The sequence below is a fragment of the Plecotus auritus genome, assembly GCF_963455305.1.
Source record: "Plecotus auritus genome assembly, chromosome: 8".
NCBI lineage: Eukaryota > Metazoa > Chordata > Mammalia > Chiroptera > Vespertilionidae > Plecotus > Plecotus auritus.
Window position 1 is genome coordinate 135,920,530 of NC_137782.1, and position 14,722 is coordinate 135,935,251.

General features: G+C 39.0%; 1 protein-coding gene across 2 annotated transcripts in view; it reads left to right on the top strand.

Annotated features, from left to right (window-relative positions):
- Nucleotides 1–14,179, top strand: part of RAB1A (RAB1A, member RAS oncogene family) — a 40,023-nt gene extending 25,844 nt beyond the window's left edge. Inside the window, exons 3-6 of one of the 2 annotated variants that reach the window (XM_080684448.1) lie at nucleotides 1,879–1,974; nucleotides 11,716–11,811; nucleotides 12,996–13,127; nucleotides 13,367–14,179. In XM_080684448.1, coding sequence (XP_080540574.1) covers nucleotides 1,879–1,974; nucleotides 11,716–11,811; nucleotides 12,996–13,127; nucleotides 13,367–13,564 — 522 coding nt within the window. In that variant the 3' untranslated portion in view covers nucleotides 13,565–14,179. The remainder of the gene's footprint in view (nucleotides 1–1,878; nucleotides 1,975–11,715; nucleotides 11,812–12,995; nucleotides 13,128–13,366) is intronic. The other variant, XM_080684449.1, reaches the window with a different exon arrangement.
- Nucleotides 14,180–14,722: the final 543 nt, after the last annotated feature.

Here is a 14,722-nt window from a genome sequence, read left to right on the forward strand (position 1 = left end):
CTCCTGCACACCTCCTACTGGAGATGTGCCCGCAACCAAGGTACATGCCCTTGACCGGAATCGAACCCGGGACCCTTCAGTCCGCAGGCCGACGCTCTATCCACTGAGCCAAACCGGTTTTGGCTAGCTAGCTTATCTTATAGAAAATTTCCATCATCAAAGAAAGTTCTGTTTGATAATGCTACTTTTAATAGTTTTACGTTTGATTAGATTTAGGCCCATCTTTGTTGTCAGAATACTTAGGTGGTGCTTTGTGCTTGCTGAGATTGTTCAGTGGGTTTAGGTGGTGATAGCTTGATCTCTCCATGTATCTTTTCACAAGCATTAAGAGTTTTGTTTCCGTTCTGAGTAAAATGTCAAAACATAACTTGAGAAAAACAGGTATAATTTTTGAAGTTTAACATTGGGTTAAACATTGTTCATATAAAAGCTTATACACAAATGTTCATAGCATTATTCATAATAGCCAAAAGTAGAAACAACCAGATGTCGATCAACTGATGAGTGGATAAACAAAATGTGGTATATCCATACAATATATATTATTCAGCCATAAAAAAGGAATGAAGTATGCCCAGCCAGGTGTGGCTCAGTGATTGAGGGTAGACCCAGGAACCAAGAGGTCACCAGTTCGATTCCCGATCATGGCATATGCCCGGGATTTGCCCTTGATCCCCAGTAGGAGGCATGCAGGAGGCAGCCAATCAATGATTCTCTCTCATCATTGATGTTTCTATCTCTCTCTCCCTCTCTGAAATCAATACAAATATTTTTTTTTTTAAAAAAAGGAATGAAGTAGAAGTACTAATACATGCTATAACATGGACAAACCTGGAAAACTTTATGCTAAGTTAAAGAAGCCAACATGAAAGGCCACATATTGTATGATTCCATTCTTATGAAATGTCTACAATAGGCAAATCCATAAAAACATAAAGTAGATTAGTAGTTTCCAGGATCTAGGGGAAGAGAAGGAAATGGAGAGTGACTGCTACTAGGTACAGAGTTTCATCACAGGATGATGAAAATGTTCTGGAGTTAAATAATAGAGTAAGTTGCATAACCGTGTGAATATACTAAATAAAACCACTGAACTGTACACTTTAAAAGGATAAATTTTATATTATGAGAATTTGAAAAAGTCATAACTAGGAAATAAAATTGATTTCTAAAAAATCCAGAAGAGGAGAGTGACATGGTCATTACTTTGTGGTGAATAAATTGGATTTGTGGGTAGGGAGGAGCTAGAGTTTCACTGATTAGCAATTAGGAAAATTATTCATAATCATCTACACTAATAAGAGAGTAAGATGCAAATTGACTGTACCTTCGTGACACCCACCAGCCAATCAGGAGTGAGTATGCAAATTAACCCAACAAAGATGGGTTAATTTGCATACCCAGGCGCCAAGCCATGGCGACGACGCAGGCGTTCCACACTGCCCCTGGCTGCTCCGGGCCTCTGGGCAGCGTGGAAAGGCAGAAAGGCAGCTCCAGGCTGGAGCGAAAAGTTGGCTCTGGCCGGAGTGAAGGTGGTGCCAGCAGCCGGGGGAAGGAAGGCCCATTCTTGCATGAACCTTTGTGCATTGGGCCTCTAGTTGAATATAAAACCTTTTTCTATATAACATATGTAAACAATTTGCCAAGAAATGTGTGAAAAAATTAAAGAATAGCTATTGAACAAAATCTTAAGAAAAAACTGTTAAATAGTGCTTTGTAATCAAAACATGAAGTAGATACTGGAGCAGGATGGAGTGGTTGTTCTCAACATGTTATACCTTTTAACCTTATCAACTTTATATATAAAAGTTAGCACTGTTTTCTTATTTACTCTAATATTGAACATTAATTTTAATCATAAACTATTTTTCTCTTCAGGATGATACGTATACAGAAAGTTACATCAGCACTATTGGTGTGGATTTCAAAATAAGAACTATAGAGTTAGATGGGAAAACAATCAAACTTCAAATAGTAAGTAATTTTTGAGCTAGGTTTTTTAAAATTATTTTGATAAATTTAGGATGTATTATTTATTTTTTAATATTTAACAAAATTGAATTTGAAGTATTTTAAGGATCATGCATCCATGATAGAGTGGTAGAATAAGAATTGTTCAGATTAAAAATGACTTGTCTAAGATTATCTTCCTCATTGAATTTTCTATTCATAAAGCAGAGAAATACATGTTTTAAATCAAACTTGTTCTTTTTCTTGTGCTTTTATCAGTGGGGTCTAAGTTGAACTTTACCTTGTCTTATAGCAAAAGTATGTTGAGCATTTTCTCTATGTCTTTTACTGTGTTGAGTACTATGGAACATGAAAAGAAACCTAGGGAGAGGTTCTTCATATGTGGCTTAACTGAGTACAGTTGACCCTTGAACAATGTGAGTTTTAACTGTGCAGATCCACTTATACACTGATTTTTTCCCAGTTGACTCATACAGTTCGTTTGACCTAGGCAGTTCAAACCCAGGTTGTTCAAGGGTCATCTGGTGGTTGGGAATCCACATGTGTGGAGGACAGGCTTAAGTTATTTGCGAATTTTTGACTGTGCTGATGGTTGGCATCTCTAACTTGTGTTATTCAAGGGTCACCTGTATATTTTTTTAAATTTCTGTTGTATTTATTACGTAGTATTTACCAACTCTTAGAAACAGAATTTTATCGGAAAGGAACTTAGCTTTTCTAATTTGTTGTATAGCTCAGAAATTGATGTTGATTGTTTGCCTATAGTTCGTAGCACAACCAAGTGGCCCATAGTTCTGCCTTCAATATTTTGTGTCCCTGTGCCATCCTAGTCCCCTTATCTATCCTTACAACCCCAACCCCAAATTAAAAGTAGGCAATTGTAGTAGTTCAATTATCACTTCAATATGGGTCTGGGATGACCAATGTGGGCATATCTATGGTTTTTAAAAATAATCTCTGGGTATCTTTTAGAGCTGGCTATTAGTATTAAATAACATAGAGAACTAGTGACTGTTCTTTTTTATGGAATTGATAATACACTGAACTGGGAATTCTGGATTTGGAGTCAGAAAACTTGGATTTGATATCTTCATTCTGGTATTTACTAGTTATAGAGTTATGGGTTTAACTTTAACCTTTTTCCTGAGACTGTTTCTTATATCTAAAATGAATGTGAAAATACTTGATTTATGAACTCATAAGGTAGTTGTGAGAACCAAATCTGATAGCTTTGTGTATGTATATATGATAATGTATATGAAAGTCCTTTGTAAACTTTTGGGCAGTACAGTAGTTCCCCCCCTTATACTGAGACCCTCAGGGGATGCCTGAAACCACAGATAGCACAGAACCCTACATATACTGTTTTTTCCCTATGCTATATACACACCTATGATAAAGCTTAATTTATAAATAAGGCACAGTATGATATTAACAATCTATAATAATAAAAGCGTAGTATGCTAATTAGACCAGACGTCCTTCCGGACATCATTCTGGACGACCCTCCAGACAAAGCCGGGGCTGCGAGGGAAGCCTGGGTCCTGGGTGCCTGCCAGCGGCCAGAGGGAAACCGGTGCCAGCAGCTGGGGGAAGGAAGGCCTACTCTTGCACGAATTTTGTGCATCGGGCCTCTAGTATAATATAACAAGAGATATGTGAATAGGGTCTCTCAAGATGATACAGTGCCTGCATGATGAAGTGAGTTAGATATGCTGAATGAAGGGGATGATTCAGGTCAGGGGTAGGACTGAGTATAATGATGCAAGATTTCTGGCACAGCTCAGAACAGCATGCAATTTAAAACTTAGGAATTTTATTTCTGGAATTTCTATTTAACTTTTTTTTAACCACGGTTGTCTGCTGGTAACTGAAACAGTGGATAAAGGAGGGACTATTGTATATAAATGTTACTGATGACATGACATTCTCCAGAGAGGTAATATTTTTTTAGTTCCTCCCTTATATGACTCCGATGAGGGGGAAAAAAGGTACATTAAAAACTGTTGGTTTTGCTATAAGTTAACACACTTGGCATTCCATATTAGGACTTGCAAGGATATAATTTTCTGAGAGAGTGTGAAATACTTTAAACCCGCCTTCCATATTGATCCTCCCTGCCATTATATGTATATATATACTTTATACTTGGCACCACCTAAAGTGAGAGGCATGTTTCAGAAAGCTGCACCCAAGCCTCTTAACTACTGTTGTGAAATGGTTATATGTGTGATTATTGGTCTCCATAAGGTTTGAATATATATTTGTGAAACATTCTTGTGGCTGGAATGGTTCATAATAAGTCATTCTTTGAGTCTTCCTTTTTGTTTTTGGTAGTAATTTCCTTTCCCTATTTAAACATTTTTGGGAAGCTCACCAGTTTTTCAAAGAAAAACTAGTTCCATTTGTAAATAACCTCTAATTGTTAACTCTTTATATTGAGCTGAAGCTAGTTTCCGTTCACTTCTACCTCTTATTCCTCTGCCTTTTGGAGCTTCCTGAATGAGATTAATTTCTTTTCTGTTGGCACCTGCCCTTTTTATTTTGTAATCTTTATTTTTTTTAAATTATTTAATTTTTAAATTACATTTGACATACAATGTATTATATTAGTTTCAGGTGTACAACCCAGTGATTAGACATATAATTTACTAAGTGATCATCTGGATAAATCTTGTACTCATCTTATACCGTAGTTACTGGAATATTATTGGCCCAGTGCATGAAATTCATGCCGGGGGGGGGGGGGTGTCCCTCAGCCCAGCCTGCACCCTCTCCAATCCAGGACCCCTCGGGGGATGTCTGACTGCCTCTCGAAATCTGGGACTGCTGGCTCCTAACCGCTCGCCTGCCTGCCTGATCACCCCTAACCCCTCTGCCTGCCCGCCTGATCGCCCCTAACTGCTCCCCTGCTGGCCTGATTGCCCCTAACCGCCTCTGCCTCGCCCTGCACCCGGGGCCCAGGATTCCCTCCCTCTGGCTGGCCGCAGGCACCCAGGACCCAGGCCGGCTTCGCCTGGGCTGGCCACAGTCGCAGGGGACCGTGGTTGGGTGGCTTTGCCTGGGCTGCAGCCACTGGCACTCGAGACTGCGGGGCAGGCGGCTTGCTCTTCTCCCGGGCTGCAGCCCCAGCTGCTGGCACCTGGGACCATGGGGCTGGCGGCCTGTCCCTCCCCCATTTCTCTCTTGGGAGCTTATTTTTGCCTGGCTGGTCCCCATTCCTCTCTCCCCAGTGTTGAGTGTTTGAGGCGTGAGGGCGTGATGACCATTTGCATATTAGCTCTTTATTATATAGGATTATATCCTTTTTGCTGTACTTTACATCCCCATGACTATTCTTTATCAATTTGTACTTCCTAATAATCTCTTCCCCTTTTTGACCCATCTCCCCAACCCCCCCTCCCATCTGGCAAATGTTAAAATGTTTTGTCTATGAGTCTGTTTCTGCTCTGCTTGTTTATTTTGTTTTTTAGATGTTGACAGATACGTATTTATTGCCATTTTATTCATATTTTTTTATCTTCTTTTTCTTCTCTCTTTTAAAGAAGATCCTTTAACATTTCATGTGTAACTTTTTCTTGTCTGGGATGCCCTTTATCCTTTGATTTTCAATGGTAGCTTTACTGGGTAGAGTAATCTTGGTTGTAGGTCCTTCCTTTTCATCACTTTGAGTATTTCTTGCCAATCCCTTCTGGCTTGGAAAGTTTCTGTTGAGAAACCAGCAGATATTCTTATGGGAGCTTCCTTGCACTTATCTGCTTTTTTCTTGCTACCTTTTTATTGAATTCAGAGAGGAAGGGAGAGGGAGAGAGATACAGAGACATCAGTGATGTAAGAGAATTATTAATTGGCTGCCTCCTGCATCCCCTACTGGTGATCAAGCCCACAACCTGGGCATGTGCCCTGAATGGGAATCAAAACGTGACCTCTTGGTTCATAGGTTGTGCTCAACCACAGAGCCACAGCAGTTGGACTTTTCTTCCTGCTTTTAAGATTCTCTCTTTGTCTTTAACATTTTGTATTTTAATTATGTGTCTTGGTATGGGCCTCTTTGGGTTCATCTTGTTTGGGACTTTCTGTGCTTCCTGGATTTGTATGTCTATTTTCTTCACCAGATTAGGGAAATTTTCTGTCATTATGTTTTCAAATAGGTTTTCAATTTCTTGCTTTCTCTCTCCTTCCAGTACCCCCATGATGTGAATGTTGGTATGCTTGAAGTTGTTCAGAGGCTCCTTAGACTATCTTTTTTCCTTTTGTTCTTCTGACTGGGTGTTTTTTTGTTTTGCTTCTTTTATTCCAAATCGCTGATTTGATTCTTGGCTACATCTACTTTACTGTTGATTCCCTGTAAATTATTCTTCATTTTAATTAGTATATTATTTTTTATGGTTTCCATGTCTTTTTAGGTTCTAAGTTCATCTATTTTTTCTCTAAGTTCATTGAGCATTCTTATAACCAGTGTTTTGAATTATGCATCTAAAAGATTGCTTGTCTCCATTTTGTTGTTTTTCTGGAGTTTTGTTTTGTTCTTTCATTTGGAACATGTTCTCATTTTGGCAGGCCGGCCCTTCCCCCCTCATGTTTGTTTCTATGTATTAGGTAGAGCTGCTAGGTCTCCCAGGCTTGATAGAGTGGCTTAATGTAGTAGGTGTCCTGTAGAGTCCAGTGGCAGCAAGTGCACCCCTTGTGTGGTGTATGTACACCCTCTTGTAGTTGAGCCTTGATTACTATTGGCTTGTCAGTGGGAGGGATTTACTCATGGGCTTATTGGCTACAAGGACTGGCTGTGACTGCTGAACACGGTAGAGCAGTGGTCGGCAAACTCATTAGTCAACAGAGCGGCAAACGGCGGCTCACGAGCTGCATGTGGCTCGCGAGCCGCGGTTTGCCGACCACTGCGGTAGAGGATCAGCTGTGCAGGAGTCCACCTTATGGAGTAGGATTTACTTCCGATGCTGCTGAGTCTGCCCTTGAGTGTGTCTCTTGTGGAGGTAGTTGGGTAGTGCTTCAGTGTGATCTAAAGCTGTTCCTGGGTGCCTCTAAGGAGGTGCAGGCCAATGTCAGTTGACACCTATGTTCTGCCCAGTGCCACCTGGCATGAGCTACAAAATACCTGCAGATGACTGCTGCTTGTGCAGGTCTTAGAGATGCTCAGTAGAAACCCAGCTGCTGCCACTGGTATTGGGCCTGGGGCCACTTAGCAAGAGGTACAAAGCACGTTGAGGCCAGATGCTGCTTGTTTAAAATATTTTAGGAAAGCCTGAAGCATGAGCCAGGACATGCCATTCCTATGGAAAAGTCACTGGAAACAGCTTGAGTGGGCCTTTAAGTTGGGTGGGGCAAAGTCTCAGGGAATCATGGGGCCTGGGGGCGGAGAAGACAGATAGCCAAGTTGAAGGAGACTCAGAAATGGCACCTGACATCTCTGTGCAGGGAAAGCTAAGCAAAGGAAAAATGGCCTCTGCTAGCACTTCTGTCTGGGAGAAAGCTGCCCCTCTAGCTCTCACCCTGATGCCAGACAATTCATTTCCTCCTTGTATATCCCTGGAGCCTTTCAAGCTGCTGCCCCAGTGCTGGAGCTCAGAGCAAGTGAGTCAGAATAAGTCCGTGCTTGGGCCCTTTATTAGGAACTGCCTAGGCCCGGCTGGTGTGGCTTAGTGGTTGAACATTGATCTATGAACCAGGAGGTCACGGTTCGATCCCTGGTCAGGACACATGCCTGAGTTATAGGCTCAATCCCAGTAGAGGGAGTGCAGGACGCAGCGGATTAATGATTTTCTCTCGTCATTGATGTTTCTCTCTCCCTCTTTGAAATCAATAAAAATATATTAAAAGAAGGAGTTACCTGGGATTCTAGCAGTCCTCTGTTTCACTCAGCCACAATCCCTTCCGGTTTTTATAGCCAGAAGTTACGGCAGTTTCTCTTCCTGGCACTGGAACCCTGGGTTGGGGGGCCTGGTGTGGGGCTGGTATCCCTTGCTCCTCAGGGGGAAATCTTGGCAACCAAGGTATCCCTCGTGATTTTTCTGTGCCACACATGGGTGTTGGACCAGTCCAGCCCTTTCTGTGTCTCCATCTCTCCTATCAGTGTTGATGTGGCTTCTTTATATCCTTAGTTGTAGGACTTCTATATTTCAGGTGGTTCTGAATGATGGTTGTTCTGTAGTTTAGTTGTAATTTTGAGGTGGTTGTGGGAGGGTGTCAGTACTGCCCAGCTTGCCCTTTGTGTTGATCTTATCACAATCTCTACTCTGAAGTTAGTGTTTCCTTTCTGGAATCATGTTTTCAGAAACTTTTACAATTTGAGTTACTCTGGCATTTTATAAGTGCTTTTTATTAAGATGGATTCCTGAAATAAAGTATGATATATAATCTAGCCAGTGTGGACTATATGAGGTAAATCCTCCCTTAATTTGGACTCTGAATATGTATTTTTTCCCCTCTTGGATGACAGGGATTCATGGCCTTTTCTCATCATTAATCCATTCAAGGATAGAAAAAAAAAGCACCTGGATTTAATGACATTTGCTATCTCAGTTGAATTACCTACTAGTTTGGATTTTATCGCTTTGGGTTTGTAACTTTTTAGAAAGTCTTATACTTTGTGACTATAGCTTTTGAATCTGAATGCTAGATTTTACTTTTAGTATTTTTTTAAAAATATATTTGTATCGATTTCAGAGAGGAAGGGAAAGGGAGAGATAAAAACATCAATGATGAGAGAATCATTGGTTGGCTGCCTCCTGCACGCCCCACACTGGGGATCAAGCCTAAAACCAGGTATGTGCCCTGACTGGAATCAAATGGTGACCTCCTGACGCTCAACCACTGAGCCATTCTGGCTGGGCAGATTTTACTTTTAAACCCATTACATTTCATCTTGCAAGGCTTGAATTATCCTTCCAAGTTTTCTGGGTCTTTCAAAATCATTATGTTGATCTATATTTTAACTATCCTTTCAGCTTTTTCTTTTCAAGTGTGCCCTCTGGGTCTTTCTCAGAATTAGAGATTACAAAACATTCAGTAGGGCAGGGCAGCTACGGGATCCAGACCCACAGCATGAAGGGATCCTTCTATGATTGTTCATTGATGACACATTTATGGACATGCTTACGTTATGCCAGGCACCCCCCAAGAGGTTTGAGGTTACAGAAATTATTAACACAGCCTCATAGAAGGAGAGATCCCATTTCAGCGGGACTGACAAATATGGGAAAGTCAGTAACCCTGTGATTAGGAGAGGTAATGAGAATTATATACAAAGGGTGATCAATTACAGAGGAAGGTACTATTAGGATGTAGAGTCAGGAGTTTTCAGAGTGGCAAGGAGACATCAGAAAGTTTATTCTTTGGATATCTTGCTTAATCAGTTACAATTCTTTAACATTTACGCATAAACAGTTTATTCTTTGTTTAGGGGTTGGTGGGTGGAGAAGGGAAGGAAGAACTTTCTTCTGTATATAATCCTTATTACCGCTTACAGAGTAATTGGTTTTCTCATGTTTGTCTCTCCCATTTAAATGAGATATCCTGTGAGTGTTATGTTTTGTTCATCTCTGTAACCTTGAATCTAAGTGCCTGGTGTAGTGTAAGCATTTTCATAATATTTTATTGAGCAGCTTCTAAAGTTAGGCATTCTGCTAGGCATTTTACAAACGTTAGTTTATTTAAACCCATTTAACAATCTATAAGTTGAGTTATACCAAAGATTTATAGATGAGGAAACTGTTAATTGACTGTCCCCAGCGTTAAATAACCAGGAGCCTAGATGTTTTAAAGTCAGATTGGCTTAACTCCAAAGCTCAGGCTTCTCCAAGGAATGCTGAAAGACTTTTGACACTTTTTAAAATATATATATATTTTTTTATTGATCTCAGAGAGGAAGGAGAGGGGGAGAGAGAAAAATCAATTATGAGACTGAATCATTGATTGGCTGCCTCCTGCACATCCCCTACTGGGGATCGAGCCCGCAATCCAGGCATGTGCCCTTGACTGGAATCAAACCAGGGACCCTTCAGCCCACAGGCTGACGCTCTATCCACTGAGCCAAACCGGCTAGGGCAGTGGTCGGCAAACTGCAGCTCGCGAGCCGCGATTTGCCACTCTGTTGACTAATGAGTTTGCCAACCACTGGGCTAGGGTGACTTTGACACTCTTTACTGATACAGATCTAAAGTCTTTTGGGCTCTCAGGCCAGTACTTTGAACAACAACAACAAAAAAAAATGAAGCTGTTGTGACTTGTTTTCATTTGTTTTAGATGATGTTAACTTTGATTCATTAACTTTTCCCCTGGAGTATGTCAAATTTACAGGCATTATATTTTACTCCAAGCATAGGTTGGTATGCATCTCTATTTTCCTATGTAAACATTATCACATCTAGCAAAACTGACTCTAAGGCCTCAATATTATCTAATATCCTGTCTGTATTAAAATTTCCCCCCAATTTGAATTTAACAGCTCTTTGTCCGCTGGAAAAGACAGTGATTTCACTGAGTGCTCCTGAAGCAGTTTTGTTTTTTTAAATTTTGCCATTTAAAACATTGGAGAGGATAGACTCCAGAACTTTCTTTCTTTCTTTTTTTTTTTTTTTAATATATTTTATTGATTTTTTACAGAGAGGAAGAGAGAGGGATAGAGTTAGAAACATCGATGAGAGAGAGACATCGATCAGCTGCCTCCTGCACGCCCCCCACTGGGGATGTGCCTGCAATCCAGGTACATGCCCTTGACTGGAATCGAACCTGGGACCCTTCAGTCCGCAGGCCAACGCTCTATCCACTGAGCCAAACCGGTCAGGGCTAGACTCCAGAACTTTCTAATCCCCTCCCCGTAAAGGATATTGCATCTTGAGCTTCACTTGTCTTAGACTTCGAGTCCATTTATTTTTACTGTAACTATTCTGTTATTTCTCCATCAATCAAGATGTTATTTTTTACCAGTATCGTAGGTGTTACCCTTTACCTATGGGGTAGGTAGCTATTCTAATTATACAAATTTTTAAAGAGGCCATTGTCTAAGAGCAATTTAAACAAAATTCTCATTGTCCTTGTTAATACCAAGGCTTTTAAAATCTAACAATTGAGTTTCATTTCAGTTTTTTATTAAACCCATAATTTTAATATAGTAATTTAAATGAGTATTTGTTGTTTTTTTAAGTCTAAATGGTGAAGTGTGGAAATTTGCTTTTAAAATGAATTTTATGAAAGTATTTTGAATCATCTTCCTTACATTGTTTTCCCTAGGATTAAGATAATACTTTCCAGAGATGGTTAAAGTGCTATCTTGACTGGTATTTACCTTAATTAGATCCTCAGTGCCTTCCATGATGTTAAAACATGCTAGCAAATGATACTGTCTTATGTGTGAGTGTTAAAGGGGTATAAGGGCAGTAGCCTTCCTAATCAAGTCAACCTGTTTATGCAGTCATTCCGAATGTCTTGCACAGTTCTAAGAATGGTAGGGAGTATGAAAAGTATGACATAGTTCCTAATCTCAAAGAGCTGGTGTAATATTGGTAGCATAACCATAAGCTAGATTGTAGGCACTAGCACTTTTCTGGACCTTCAGGTATTTAGCAGTTATCGTGCATGTAGTAGTGTGAGCACTGAGGGCTAATGTTTGCATATCAAATCCTGGTCATTTCTGTACACATGTAAACTAAACTGTTCCCCCTCCTCCTGCCCCTTTCCCCAACTCTATCTTAATGGAATTGTTTGGATTTCTTGATTATCTTATAATAGTGGGACACAGCAGGCCAAGAAAGATTTCGAACAATCACCTCCAGTTATTACAGAGGAGCCCATGGCATCATAGTTGTGTATGATGTGACAGATCAGGTAAGTTCCAGGAGGAAATTGTGTTACAGTGACCAAGTAGGAAGTTACTATTTGATAAATAGCCATCCATTTTATTTATATAGACAAAAACTTTGTTTACTTCCAAATAAGTGAATCACACAAACATTATTTGGGCACCTAATGAATTGGTCAGCCAAAATGTCATATTATTTTCCTTAAGTAAATAGAATGTTTAGTATTTGGTTTTACATTTGCTTTCAGGGACTCTGGTTATATTTACTATCAACTAAAAAACTGATTATTCTGACAAGAGTTTATAGGGAGCTGTAGATTATTTGGCTTATACCATGTTCTTGGTGTTAAATATTAATGAATTTGTCTAATAGACTTGTCAGAATTGTCAAAAACAAGATTATGAGTCTGCCTGTGGAGGATATTCTCGATAGGTTGAGCTAGAGGAAGATTTTAGGAGGACAAAGAATATCTGAAGATTAGCTTTTGAGAGGTGTTGGTGGAGGTACAGGGATAGCGTAAAGAATGTAGTCCAAAGACCATAAGAATTGTTGATCAGAAAATTAGAAAATTTCAAGTTTTTTTTTCCTATCAAAGAATAAAAGGTAAATGTTTAGAACTTATTTTTCTTACAGCAAATGTTAAATGTCACTTCAACTATGATATAGCTAATTAAGAGATAACTGGAATCATAAGACTTTAGATTCAATGCCTTGAGAAGTATTGGGTGATACAACAGGAGAAAATAGCGCTAATTTCAAATCTCATGTCATTACCATGCAATACTTAAAAAATAAAAATTTTCTCATTAATATGATTGTGGTAAAAAAAAAAAAAGCATCTTTGGACCCATTCATTTAATATTTTTTGTCTCTAGTAGTAACACTTAACTATCTATTCATAAACCAAAATAATCAAATTTCAATTCAAATTTATCAAATTTGCTTGAGCTATAGTTTGATGCTGAGCTGTATTTCTCTGTCAAATAAGGTATTTTTATCCTCAAGCCTTCAAATTCTTATTTAGATATGGATAGTCATTGTAATATTATCAGTTTACTTCTTAACCAGCACTATAGTAATTATCTTGTAGCTAGAGTTGCTTCATTAACTCTTCTTAAGAAAACACTTTTATCTCTCGCTTCATTAGAACAGTTGTTATATTATAGACTAGAGCTATATTATCATCCTTAAAAATGTCTGTCTTCTTAGGAGTCCTTCAATAATGTTAAACAGTGGCTGCAGGAAATAGATCGTTATGCCAGTGAAAATGTCAACAAGTTGTTGGTAGGGAACAAATGTGATCTGACCACAAAGAAAGTAGTAGACTACACAACAGCAAAGGTATGTTTAAAGTTGATTTTCAAATTGAATTTGAATTATGTAGTGGGGAGTATTACAATGATCACAACCACCTTTTGCTTTTAAATGTGCACTAGAATACTTTAAAATGACCATTTTTTAAAATAGTGTCTGTTTGGATTCAGTGAACTTAGTCTTACCTCACTGCTCATTTTAGACAGAAATGCACTAAAAGTGAAAAAGACTTTTTCAATGTTAATTGTGCTTTATTATTCTCTTAGGAATTTGCTGATTCCCTTGGAATTCCATTTTTGGAAACCAGTGCTAAGAATGCAACGAATGTAGAACAGTCTTTCATGACAATGGCAGCTGAGATTAAAAAGCGGATGGGTCCTGGAGCAACAGCTGGTGGTGCAGAGAAGTCCAATGTTAAAATTCAGAGCACTCCGGTCAAGCAGTCAGGTGGAGGTTGCTGCTAAAATTTGCCTCCGTCTTTTTCTCACAGCAATGAATTTGCAATCCGAACCCAAGTGAAAAAACAAAATTGCCTGAATTGTACTGTATGTAGCTGCACTACAACAGATTCTTACCGTCTCCACAAAGGTCAGAGATTGTACATGGTCAATACTGACTTTTTTTTTATTCCCCTGACTCAAGACAGCTAACTTCATTTTCAGAACTGTTTTAAACCTTTGTGTGCTGGTTTATAAAATAATGTGTGTAATCCTTGTTGCTTTCCTGATACCAGACTGTTTCCCGTGGTTGGTTAGAATATATTTTGTTTTGATGTTTATATTGGCATGTTTAGATGTCAGGTTTAGTCTTCTGAAGATGAAGTTCAGCCATTTTGTATCAAACAGCACAACCAGTGTCTGTCACTTTCCATGCATAAAGTTTAGTGAGATGTTATATGTAAGATCTGATTTGCTAGTTCTTCCTTGTAGAGTTATAAACGGAAAGATTACACTATCTGATTAATAGTTTCTTCATACTCTGCATATAATTTGTGGCTGCAGAATATTGTAATTTGTTGCACACTATGTAACAAAACAACTGAAGATATGTTTAATAAATATTGTACTTATTGGAAGTAATATCCAACCGAACGGTGATAAGTATTGTTTTAATTTTTATGGTTAAAGGGAAAGAGAGCCTTGCATTATTCCTAAAACATCCATTTGTGTGTGCAACCAGGGCATTGTAGACCTACCTTAGAGCAGCATCCATTATGCTTTCCAGATAATACACCTAATAAATGACCTAGGGAAGCTTTCTGCCGGGTAGGACTTTAGCCAAGCTTAGTGGTTCAGGGAGATTAAATTGTATGGAAAACAAGTTTATGCTATATAGCCTGTTATCTCTATTCCTTCTCTAAAACCATCTGAAATGGCTTCATTAATCAATACTTTAATTTTTTTATGTGGTAAAGGTGGAAAGCATCACCTTTCCTTAATTGGCAAATGATCAGGCCAACACATGTGCTAATATTTCTTCCATGCTTGGGGTCAGATGCCAACTATTTTATCCTCCACAATTGTGTAACTTAGGTTGGAGGAGAGGTAAAGCATTAAAAAGTAGAAAGATGGAAAATTTTACTATTTGATTGCCCTAATTTTAGAAATTATTTCCCTAAAAAT